Consider the following 13,158-nt stretch of genomic DNA (forward strand, 5'->3'; position numbering starts at 1 on the left):
AAGCCCATTCACACATCTGTGATTTTCCATACTGGGATAAGTTTGTGAATTGGGCATCAAATGGGCATCAAAACAGAGAAATCAGCAGCGAATGTTGACAATTGATGGAACCTCAGGTAGGCTAATGAAATTATCACTGAACAAAATCCCTTAAACATATGATAAACCTATTAGCTCAAATGGTAGAGCATTATGCAAATGCATAGGGGATGTAGGTTCAATTCCTACATAGGTTATCTCTATAAACAAAATTAATTATAAAAAAAAACAAATCAAATTCGTACTAAATTATATGAGCAAAAAAATGGTTTGAAATGATTTATAACTATATAAACTTTGTTACAATTAAACTCTCATACAAACTTGTGTCTCCACATTACATAAATGAACCTACGTGGGATTCGAACCCACATCTTTTGTGCATTTGCACAATACTCTACCCTTGAGCTAGTAGGCTAATGTATTTAAAACATTCAAACGCACTCACAAATGAGCATTAATTTGACAAAATGAGCAAGAATCATTTGCTCATTTGACAAATAAGCATTAAATAGTTTGCTCATTTGACAAAAGAGCATTGAATTTTTTTTGCTCATTTGACAAATGAGCAAAAATTAATCGCTCATTTGACAAATGAGCAAAAAATTAATTGCTCATTTTGACAAATTATTTTCTCATTTTGACAAATTAGTAAAGAATAAATATTAATTTTTGACAAAATGAGCCAAAATTTTCTGCTCATTTGACAAATGAGCATTAAATAGTTTTCTCATTTGATAAATGAGCAAAGAATTGTTTTGCAATTTTATAACCTGTAATTTTTGTAAATATCAATGAAGAAAGATCAACTTTTAGCAAATGAGCAACTAAGTTTTTGCTCATTTAGCAAATGAGCAACTAAGTTTTTGCTCATTTAGCAAATGAGCAAATAGTTAGTTGCTCATTTGTCAAATGAGCAAATACTTTGCTAATTTAACAAATGAGCAAAAACTTAGTTGCTCATTTGTCAAATGAGCAAACAATTCTTTAATCAACAAGCATTTTTTTGCTCATTTGTGAAATGAGCAACCATTTGTTTGCTCATTTGTCAAATAAGTAAATTTTTTTTTTTTTGTGAAGAAAATAAGCAAATAATTAGTTACTCATTTGTAATATAAGCAAACATTTCTTTGATCATTAAATTTGGGAAAATGGACAATCAATTTTTTGCTCATTTAGCAAATGAGCAAATAGTTAGTTGCTCATTTGTCAAATGAGCAAATACTTAGTGCTAATTTAACAAATGACTGCAACTCCAAATTAAACATACATTTCATTAGATATGTTATACAAGATAAAAAACCTAATAAAGAAAAATGGGGTAATGAAGGGAAACTGAAAAGAGGAATCAGAAGTCTTAATTAATAAAAAGCAGTCTCCTTCCTAAATCTGAAAAATGAAGCCATCAAACAGTGTGCAGGAATAGCAGGATTGCTTTGTTTCCCAAATGTGTGGCATAATATACACCTAATTTGACTCCTAAAACTTCTCAGAAGCAAATTCACCAACCAGAAATAGATATCATTCAAGGAATACCGGTTTACAGAGTACCACATAATGCAAATTTAATATCAAGGCATGCAAGATTCAACCAATTTCACCAACAGGCTCATTAAGTAGTTATGTTGCTCCTTACAATTGACCTTGAATCTGAATTATCAACTTCATCCACAATACTCCATGAGTAACACTAAATTAAATTGTTTAATAAAAAAAATTGATCAATCTAAATTAATGACTAGAAAGCGAAACCAAAATTCAATAATGAAATTTAAACAAAGAAACAACACCAACAAAAAAACTCACCTCCCCTGCTAATCCCCTGTTCCACCATTCACACCAATATACCTCCCCTGCTCCTCTCAATTACCCACGCAGCACCACTTCACTCCCCCACAGCGCCACCACCATTTCAACCACCATCCACCAAACACAACCAGCAGCTCGCCACCTCACCGCATCACCAACTCCAACTCCCACGCATTCCCACACCCAATTAACAAAACCAAACAGCTTAAACCATATTAAATAAAACAACAAAGGACTAACTAATGCATATTCATTACTCAATTAAAACTCAAATATTGCTAAGTAAAATTGAAAAACACAGCTTAAACCAAAGTCATTAAGTTAAGACATACAAATTAAATCAGTAATCCTTAGCTTAACCTCAATCAAAAATCGATTATCAATTATGTACAATTGATACTTACCTTCTTCGTTCGTCGTTAACATGTTGAAGAATGAGTTTAACAACCCACATTACATCCTATTCTCTACAACCACTCACAAAATTCACCCAACCAACCACCGGAAACTCGCACCGCTGCTTTGGCACCGTCATTGCATACACCGCCGCCACAATCGCCGCCGCAAGGTACACCGGTGATTCCACGAACATCCGCGAAATCTCATCGTTCTCGTACATCAAATCTATGACATCGCAACAAACCTCGATGCTCACCATCTCACCAACCTTAGCCACCTCTTTAAGCTTCATCATCAATTCTTCAATAACCAAAAACACCGAATTCTTCATGGTTCCGACCTCGAAACTCAGGGATTGCAAAAACAGGATTTCGGCGTCTAAGAAATCGGTTTTTGTGAAATGCTGATCTTTTATGCGTTAATCGCCGGTTGATTTTAGGGTTTTGAGAGAAAGAGGGGGAGAATCGTAGGTTTTGCTTGAAATCTAGAGGGAGATGAAAGAGAATAGCTGCAATTGTGGGAAATTCATGGGTTTCTTCAGCAATGGTGATGAAGAAGGGGAGAGAAAATAACTTGCCAAATGAAGGAGAGAGAAAGCGCTGATTTTTTTTATTTATTTATTTTGAAATTATGTTTGACCGGGATAAATGGTAGCCATTGGATGCAATTGATCCAACGGTTGTAATATGTCCTCACATATACCAGGTTCTCACATAAGGGATGTTGTCTCATATGATCCCATACATATATATATATATATATATATATATATATATATATATATATATATATATATATATATATATATATTATTTGAGCAACACCTGCGAGATTTAATTAAAGGAGGTTAATTTCCGCCAGAGTTAAGAGACTTTGCGGAAACGGAACTAAACAAATAAATTCATTACAACCTCTTGAGTCCCATCGTGCAATATGGTGAGCTAGAGTACTACCCGCACGCTTAACATGAGAAACATAAAATAGCAAAACATTGAGAGAGAGAACAAATATCATCTATCATCATACATAAGGGGTTAAAACCTCCTGCCTTCTTCTTGATTCTTTGGACAGAGTTCGAAGCATCACTCTCCAACTGCACATGTGAATACCCAAGCCTGAGTGCAACTTGGAGACCGTATCTACACGCTTCTAGGAAGCCTTTGCTAGCTCTCCACAAGAAGTGAGCTAGCTTAGGAGGTCCTTTCATGCTCCATTTTCCAAACATCATCAGACAGATGCGCCATTGACGGACCTTGTTTGCCAAGCCAATAAGCCGATCAAACATTGTACTCCCCATTTTTAGAAGGCCACCAGTCCATCACATCCCTTGGGGAGCGGTAAGACAAAGGAATTAGTAAAACTGAAGCCTGATCAGTAACAGAAAAATTCTCCTGAATCACATCCACCCGCCATGATCGACTCACATGATCAATGAAATCTGCTAATTTAGTTCACTTTCAGTTTGGGACAATGCGTGGCTGCTTGGTAACTCTGCTGTATGTGTGCCTACTCTGTTACCTCATAGTAACTGTGCTGTATATGTGCCTACTCCGTTACCTTATAGCTACACATTCCCCACCCGCCATTTCAACCCTTCCAATAGGAGAAATTTGGCTCCCCACATACTTCTGCATGTGTAGCTCGGGTCATGCCCCCGGTTCGCCTCTAACACAACACAATTCTTAAAATATTTTGCTTTTATGATAGAGTATAGAAGCATACCATGGTTGTGATGGAGTCTCCAACATTGTTTCGCCAACAATGCTTGATTAAAAACACGTAAGTCACAGAACGCCATACCACCTTGATTTTTCGGCTTGCTCAAGTCCTCCCATTTTTGCCAATGTAATTTCCTTGCCTCCTCCGTAGAACCCCACCAAAATCGGGCTAGTAATCTATGAATGTCATCAATAATGCCATTCGGAATTTTAAAAATACTCATCATGTAAGTCGGGATAGCCTGAGCCACTACTTTGATCAATACTTCCTTCCCCAGTTGTGACAACAATTTTTCCTTCTACCTCTGCAACTTATACCAGATTCTCTCTTTAATTCCCGCAAAAATTGTCCTCTTAGATCTCCCAATGATTGTCGGTAACCCAAGGTACTTCTCATGTCTAGCAACCTCACGAACCCCAAGAGTATCAATAATTTCATCCCACCGATTTGTGCACACTTTTTTACTAAAAGCAACTTCAGTTTTATCGAGATTGACTTTTTGGCCCGAAGCTCTTTCATATTGGCTAATAATATTAGCTATCATCGAGCATTCTTGAATATTTTCCCTAGCAAAAAGTATACTGTCATCAGCAAAAAAAAAACAAATGTGACACCCGAGGCTCACCCTTACAGATTCTAGCACCATGGATACGATTATCCCTAGCCGCTTTCCCAGGCATAGTTGAGAAAGCATCAGCACACAGCAAGAAGAGATATGGGGAAATAGGATCACCCTGCTGGAGCCTCCTAGTAGGATTCACTAAACCCGTGTTGTTTCAATGAATACTACAAGAAGGGGGGTTGAATTGTAGTATGACAGATTCGTCAAACTTTTGGCGGAAATAAAAACAAGTAAGCTTAAGGAACTTAAAGTGCAAGAGAGATTTTACGTGGAAAAGTCCTTGGCCCTAAATAAGGAGAAAAACCACGACCACAAGGGATTTTAGGAAAAGAATCTTCACTAGAATAGGACAATGGCCTATTACAAACTAAAGACTCTAACTTCGAGTTCCTCAACGAACTTAAAGCCCCAAGCAACAAGTCACCCAAGTTGCTACTCTTCTCTTCTCTTTCTCTTCTCTTTTTCTCTTCTCTTTCTCCTAGCTTCACTCAAGGCTAAAACAGAAGTTCACTCAAACTTCCCAATTCACCAACATACAACTCGAAAGATTTAACTTTAGTATAAGAACATAGAACACTCTATTTAACTAATGTGGAATTGGACTCTTGACTCAATTAAAAGAAAAAACAATAGATGAAATCTATTTGAGCAAGGGTGAGTTTTTCCAACTGAAATCAACTGATTATTTATAGACCAAATCTGCTTTGGAAAAAATTCTTTGTGCTACTTATCCATGTCGCCACTACTCTAAACCCACTAAGTAGAACATGCCCTAAAATTAAGGACATGAACCCCTCAATGTGTAAGACCATGACATGGACTAAGTCATGGAGAGTAGTCCGTAAGTTTTGGAAAACAAAAAATCAGATTTTATTTTATTAACTGATATTTTCGAAAATTAGAGAAAATAAAATCCTTTTCATAAATTAAAAAGATAAGATTTTGAAGCCAACTGTTTTCCTAAAATTAAGCAACGCACAATTCTATCTTTTAGACCAATTCCACATAGCTAAGTCAAAGTGTAACCTAATTCTTATACTCACATAAATCCTAAAACATAAAAATATTTTAGTCTTCATGTTTCTCAGATGAAGCTTCTACTCTGAGGCTTCTATTCCTTACAAGGAACTTCTCTTCTCTGGTGAAGCTTCTACTCCGAAGCTTCTATTCCCTGAAGGGGAACTTCTCTTCTCAAGACTCCATCTCTGAAGCACCAGTTCTTGTAAAGGAACTCTTCTCTTTTAGATTACTTTGCCCTGGGCTATCTTGTTCCTCATGGAATCTTCGCAAGACAACTCATTTCTCCTAGTCAATGCATCTGATCACACACTTAAATAATCAAGCACTTATTAGTCTGTAAATAAGTTAGGTTGTGTCATCATCAAAATCATAAGGTCAACAACCCGAGATTTGCCCTTTAATTTTGAAGCAAAATTCACACTCTGCAAACAACTCATTATTCTTCCAATCCAAGCACTCGAGAACCCCATCCTATCCATCACCTTTTCCAAAAACACCCATTCCACCCGATCATAGGCCTTAATCATGTCCAACTTCATAGCAATGCTACCCTTCTTACCTTCACCTCCACACTCTATAGAATGAAAATTTTCAAAAGCTACAAGAGCGTTATCAAAAATGAGGCGCCCTGGGATAAACGCACTCTGATTAGGAGAGATCACCTTGTCTAGAAACCCCTTCAATTTATTAGCCATTGTTTTCGAAACAATTTTGTATATCACATTACAACAGCTAATATGCCTAGATTCTGAGATCTGCAACGGAGACGTACATTTCAGAATAAGAACAATACAAGTTTTATTCATATCCCTCAAATCCACATCCCCTCTCCACCAACTCTTCACAAAAGCAATAATATCCGGGCCAACGCTTTGCCAAAATTTTTGAAAAAATAAAGCATGCATACCGTAGGGTCTTGGAGCCTTGTTCGGGTGTATCTGAAAAAGTGCAGATTTAATCTCTTCATCTGTCGGCTCACAGTCCAGCACTGCATTCATATCCTCCATGACAACACTTTCTATCCTTTCCAACGCATCCTGGAACCCCGTAGGAGAGCTTGTAGCAAAGAGATTTTCGAAATAAGCTGAGATCAGGCGTTCCAGATCAACCCTTTACTCAAACCATACCCCATCATCACCCCATAACCCACCAATTCTGTTTTGAGCTTTTCTTTCGCTTGCCTTATGATAAAAATATTTAGTATTTTTGTCCCCATCTCTAAGTTCATTTGCTCGGGCTCTGGCATGCCAATAAGATTCCTCCAATTTATGTAACGACTGAAGCTCCACTACCAACTCATTTCACCTCTCAAGCTTTCCACCATCCATGGAACCCATCTTCAACTCACGAATTTTCTTCTCCACGATTTTAATTCTTTTCTTCACAGATCCGAAGGTAAGTGCAGCCCATGATGCTAACGCCTCACTATAAACCGCCAGCCTATGCATAATACTCAAACCCGCACCCTTACTCCATCCATTCTCAATCACCGACCCACAATTTTCGTTGGAGAGCCACAAAGATTCGAACTTGAAAGCATTTCCACTATACGAGTCCGGACCCTTTTTCACAATAGACATTATTATGGGTGCATGATCCGAATTAACCTTGAAAATCGGCATATTAGTCACTTCAAAATCCGAAAATAAAAGGCACCGTTCCTCGCTAGCAAGAAATCTGTCCAATCTCTCCCTTACAAAAGTCTCCATAGTATTGCCCCTCTCCCAAGTGAAAATACTCCCCTTAAAACCAAGGTCATGAAGAGAACACGTATCCATCGTACTTCGAAAAGGATCCATAAGCCTCTCACTCCTTGGGACCCCACCTTCTTTTTTCGACAAGCTAATAATTTCATTAAAGTCACCAAACATGATACAAGGCAAATCACATTCTGCTCTAAGATTGGACATAAGAGACCAAGTCAAATGTCTATCAGCTTGTTCCGGCCATCCATAAATCCCAATTGCTCTCCACTTTGCAGTGTTGTTATTATCAAGAATATCAATAGCAAAATGGTGCATAGATTAAGATACAACGTTCACATTCACATCCTTCCACCATATCCCCAAACCCCCCGAGTTACCAATACTACTAACACAAACACCATTCACATAGCCACATTTATTTTTTATTTTATTAAGTCTTTTGTCATCAATCATAGATTCCATAACAAAGATAATATTTGACCTATCTCTCGAACACATATCTTGGAGAGCTCTACCTGTCCACGATTTTCCAATCCCGTGGCAGTTCCAGCTTAATATTTTCATTGTTTTTTGAGAGCTTGGACATCCCAAAGACCCTCTACTTTTTTTGTGGAAATTATTGAACTACTAACAAAATCACCAAACCTTCAATTTTTTTCTCAACAGAATTGCTAACAACATGTTCCTCATCACCAACCTCATCGGCCCTTCTTTTGCGTAAGTGGAGTCCACCAGCATGGCCTTCTGAGGTATCCATATCAATAGCGACATTGACCGCTTGCACTCTTCGAACACCTTTCTTGCCCTTCATACCTTGCTCATAGCTTATAGCCTTCCCCAATTCACTGCCTGCTGCACCAACATTAGTGACCCCAACTGTAGCAGAACCAACGCCCACTAACTTAGGCGCAACATATGGCATTGCATTTTTCTCCTCATGCACAGAAACAGGACGCAACACCATCTCAGAGCACCCTTCGACAGTCACCGCCTTCAATTTAATTGCCCTTTCCTTGGAGAAGTCATAACATGATCGTTTGGGGAAGAAAATAGGAGCTTTCTAGCAGCACCTGGTGGCCCGAGACGGATTGCCTTAAGGTCATTATAATCGGTCTTCTGTACTCTCCCACGAACGACCATGTTGTCTAACCATTTTTTCTCTTTTTCCCTCTCCATGACAGCAACTCAAGATCATTGGAGTGGGGAAGCAGACAAAAACGGACCATATTGAAACACAATAGGTGAATCTCCTTCCCTGCAATCTTTAGCATCACAATCCTTATCATTGTGGCCAATCCTACCACAATAATAACAGAAATCTCCCAGCCTCTCGTATTTGAAGCCAACCCACTTGGTAGTATTGACATCAACAACTACTTTTAACCCCCGTTGAAGAGGTTTGTTAATATCGACTATAACTTTGACCCTCATAAACTTTTCCCACCCAAGAGAATCAAAGTCATCCACCTCTAAGCATTCGCCTATACAGTCACCAACCTCGCGCGCATATTGCTTATTACGCCTTCCAAAAGGTACATCAATGAGTCGAATCCAGAATGAGCATGAGTTGAATTCGACGTCCGAAGGCTGCTCATCAGCCTTAGTCTCCTTCAACAAAAGAATTTGGTTGTCAAAAGCCCAAGGTCTCCCATCCAAAACCTTGTTTTTATCCTCAATATTGAAGAATTGAAACACGAAAAGGTTGGTATCAATCATCCGCACCACAACATTATCATCAATTCGCCACAAAGTTTTCAAAACTCTTTTCATTGCTTCAAAATTAAAGGATTTTTTAGTCAGTAATTTTCCCACCAATGACAGGGCAATTCTTGAATTTCCCATCATCCTCCACAATCTCACTCGAACCCCCAAACACCAGGTTCTCCTCCTCCGTCAGCTTCAATTTTTCCCACTCCTTCACCAATTGGTCGTCTATGGTTAATCAAGATCAAAGAGACAAAAAAACAGAGCAATTTGTAGTAGAAATTGGATCGAAAAAGGTTTATCAGGCTAGGGATATGGAACCCTAGCAGGGACTCACTTTTTCTCTCTCTCAAACCCTACGCGAGGGACTCTCACCTTGCTATCATTCTCACTTATGTGAGATCGGTTTCTTACGTGAGAACAAAACTAGACCATTGATTACGTTTAATTTGAAGGTTGAAATTAATTGGTGAGTAATGGCATTTTCATAATATTATCACTAGTAGAAAAATGTAAATGAGCACCGGTTCAAAACCGGCTTTGCGCACCGGTTTTGAACCGTTGGTCATTTGAAGGATGCCAAAAGCTGAATTATTCGCACCGGTTCAAAACCGATGGGAATAATTAACATTAGCACCGGAAAAAATCAAATTTTTTTTTTCTTTTTTTCATTTTTTACCTTAAATTGTACCAGATACTTATATTTAATCATAATATACATAAAACACATATATTTTCATCAATAACTTGTAATATTACACTTTAAAAAACCTAAAAAAAAACTACATAATCAATATTTTCTTCTATTTTCATAATAGGAGCAGGCAGTAGGAGCACTATAGAAGCAACAACATCATTAAAGATAGGAGGCAGTAACAGCTATGTAAAGCAGCAGTAGCAGCAAAGATAAGTAGTAGCAGCAGCAGAGGGAGTAGCAGTAAAGGGAGCAGTAGAGGCAGCAGCGTGGAGAGTTGATCCACACTCTTGTGAAGAGGCAGCATCGTGGAGAGCTTAAACATAACACTTGGATAAGTAGTAGAAACACAATAATGAATCAAGTAATCTTAATTAAGCTAATGGATGGGACAATAACTATCAAATAAACTAATACTAAGAGACAAGTAAACAATTGGCTATTGTCCATGATTTACCCTAAGCCAAGTAAAAAAAAAAAAAAAAAAGCGACGCTAATTCACTTGCTCACACTGACTTTCTCAATACAAGTTCACAAAAATCACTATAATAAACACATAGATTACCTTGTATACCAAAGGAATTGCAAGCTGCTATGTCAAAATTCTGTCCTCTGTAAACTAAACAGCCCAACCGGATTGTAGAAATCAGCTCCTGATCATCACACACACACACACAAGGAAAACATTGCAATTAGCAGGTCACCAATGTACACACAACAACACAAATAGTAGACCTATCTCCATTAACCATTATATATGTCAAATTTACAACTTAGACTGACCTAACAGATTTACCAAACCAGAATATTAGTTAAAATTGTAAGTTTATGGATAAGAACAACAAGTTGTAAAATTCTGAGGTGCGAGGTACGCAGCAGCAGCAGCATCCTCGGCAGAGTGGTAGCAGCTGCAGCAGCATCCTCGGCAGAGTGGTAGCAGCTGCAGCCTTGCCAGGCCAGCTGCAACAGCATCCTCAGCAAAGCAGCAGTAGCTGCAGCCTTGCCAGGCTAGTTGCCACAGCAGCCTCGGCAGGGCAGCAGTAGCTACAGTCTTGCCAGGCTAGCTGCCACAGCAGCCTTGGCAGGACAACAATAGCTACAGCCTTGCCAGGCCAGCTGCAACAGCAGCCTCGCCAGGGTAGCAGTAGCTGCAGCCTTGCCAGGCCAGCTACAACAGCAGCCTCAGCAGGGAAGCAATAGCTGCAACCTTGCCAAGCCAGCTGCAACAGCAGCCTCGGCAGGGCAGCAGTAGCTGCACCCTTACCAGGCTAGCTGCAGCAGCAACCTCGGCAGGGCAATAGTAGCTGCAACCTTGCTAGGCTAGAGTCACTAGTCCCTCATTCCTAGTCCCTACTAACCCTCAAAGAAGAAATGATTCAAAATTGAACGTAGAATTCTATTATATAACCTACATAGCCAATCACAGTTAAAAAAAAAAACCCAGAAATTAAAACCATGAAATGTGAGAACAGAATTGTGATTTTAGGAAGACAAACCAATGAAATTAATGACCTAAAAATTCAAAGGATTCGTGTATATACACTCAATGCAAAAAAAAAAGGGTATATACATAGATTCTCACATCACTCATGTTATTAAATAAATCCAAGCAGAGCAATCTATATCTAATCAAGTTTTTTATACCCCTATGGTATTCACCACCCCTATATATATCTAGTATTTATACCCACATAAATAAATAAATCTAATATCATAAACCACTTCATCCTCTAGTATACACAACCCCTATATCTAGTATTTATACCCACATAAATGAATAAATCTAATATCATAAACCACTTCATCCTCTGGTATTCACAACCCCTATATCTAGTATTTATACCCACATAAATGACTTACCACAGTTAACATCAGAAATATATGGCATATGTGTTAAATAAAATAGACAAAACACAGTTACACAACTCCCTCACTACCCCTGCTCTGCTCCTCACACACAACAGACCGTAGTTTTAATTTAAGGCACAAGGCAGCCTCCACACCAAAGCACAATCACACCACACTTCACAACAGCTCCAATTCACAAGCAAATGAGTTGCAAGCCCTATAAACATATGAAGTTACATCCAAAATTATTAACAAAATCACGTTAGATACTACTATACTCACAAAACCATTACAAACAAAATAGGGCACCAACTCCGCACAACAAAACATTCAAACATTTATCATTCAGTCACTTCCATAGCGTACAATTCAATAATGCATACTAACAAATAATCAATTACATAAACCCTAGAAATTGAATCTAAAGAAGAATCAAAGTAAAATTTATAATTTAAGTACTTATAATTTGAATCAAAGTAAAATTCGCACACTTCCATATAAAATCCTAAAATTTAAACAGAAACAAGAATTAAACATCAAGGAGTACCTCATTTCAATTGAGCCTTGATGATTCGTATTAAGGAGTACCTCACCCTTTAATCACAATCCTCTACAAAGTAGCACAAAAATAATCAATAAATCGGCATAAATTGAAATTTAAACATCAAGTTACAGAATATGAAAAGGGAAAGTAGGATTAATTGTGAAATTTCACAAAAATTGGATGAAAAAGGAGATAAATTGCATAAATTGAATGAAAATTGTTTCAAAAAACCCTAGCCATTAATGGCGTTGCTTGCGGCGCAGTGATGGAGAAGGAGCTCGGAGGAGAGAGAAAAGGAAAGCTAAAGAACCCAAAAACCTGCCGTCACTAGAACCTGCCACAACCCACCACACCAACACCTAACTGCATAAACCTCCAGGACGAGCAGCAATTTCAAACAATATTACATAAATTAAACCCAAAAAATCAAGGCATTTAACATGAATAATTGGACCAAAACGGAAAGCTAAAGAACCCAGAAACCCTAACCACGAATTTCTGATTTTTGAATTTATAATTGATTCAAGTTTGTTGTTGTTGTATTTGGTTCAAATTGACGGCAACGGCGATGGTGGTTGTGCTTGGTTCTAATGACGCCGATTTCCGACAGAGGGCAGCGGTGGCCGATCGACGCTTGCAAGGTTCGAATTGGCAGCGACGATGGTGGTTGTGCTTGGTTCCATAAGAGGAAGAAGAACGATGGTGGTTGTTGAGAAGCAGGTGGTTGTGCGATGGTAGTTGTTGAGAAGAGGAAGAAGACTGAGAGATGAGCTAAGAGAGGAAGAAGAACTAGAGATGAGAGAGAAAGAGAGAACAAAAAATGACAGAGAAAGAGAGAGAACAAGAGACTGAAGAGAGGCGGATGAGAAATAAAAAGGGGGTAAAGGGTGTTTTTTTTAGTTTGCACCGATTTGAACCGGTGCCATGAACTTAAGTTCGCACCGGTTTGGTTTGAACCGGTGCGATTTCTCTTACATAAAATCCCGCCTTGTTTTTTTCGCATCAGTTTTTAATAACTGGTGCGCATTTCTCAGTGCGCATTTGTGTTTCTCTA

The 13,158-nt window shown here is 38.4% G+C and overlaps 2 protein-coding genes across 2 annotated transcripts; both read right to left on the bottom strand.

The window, feature by feature from the left end:
• Positions 1 to 5,937: 5,937 nt before the first annotated feature.
• Positions 5,938 to 7,629, bottom strand: LOC110734917. Its single transcript, XM_021915043.1, has 2 exons — positions 6,914 to 7,629; positions 5,938 to 6,718 (listed from the first exon to the last, which is right to left on the bottom strand). Exons 1-2 carry the CDS (start codon positions 7,627 to 7,629, stop codon positions 5,938 to 5,940), a joined length of 1,497 nt encoding a protein of 498 aa, XP_021770735.1.
• An 876-nt stretch (positions 7,630 to 8,505) lies between these two features.
• Positions 8,506 to 9,084, bottom strand: LOC110734918. Its single transcript, XM_021915044.1, has one exon. The coding sequence runs from the start codon at positions 9,082 to 9,084 to the stop codon at positions 8,506 to 8,508; it is 579 nt and encodes a 192-aa protein (XP_021770736.1).
• Between the last annotated feature and the right edge of the window lie 4,074 nt (positions 9,085 to 13,158).

Source organism: Chenopodium quinoa, unplaced genomic scaffold, assembly GCF_001683475.1.
Source record: "Chenopodium quinoa cultivar QQ74 unplaced genomic scaffold, ASM168347v1, whole genome shotgun sequence".
Taxonomy (NCBI): Eukaryota; Viridiplantae; Streptophyta; class Magnoliopsida; order Caryophyllales; family Amaranthaceae; genus Chenopodium; species Chenopodium quinoa.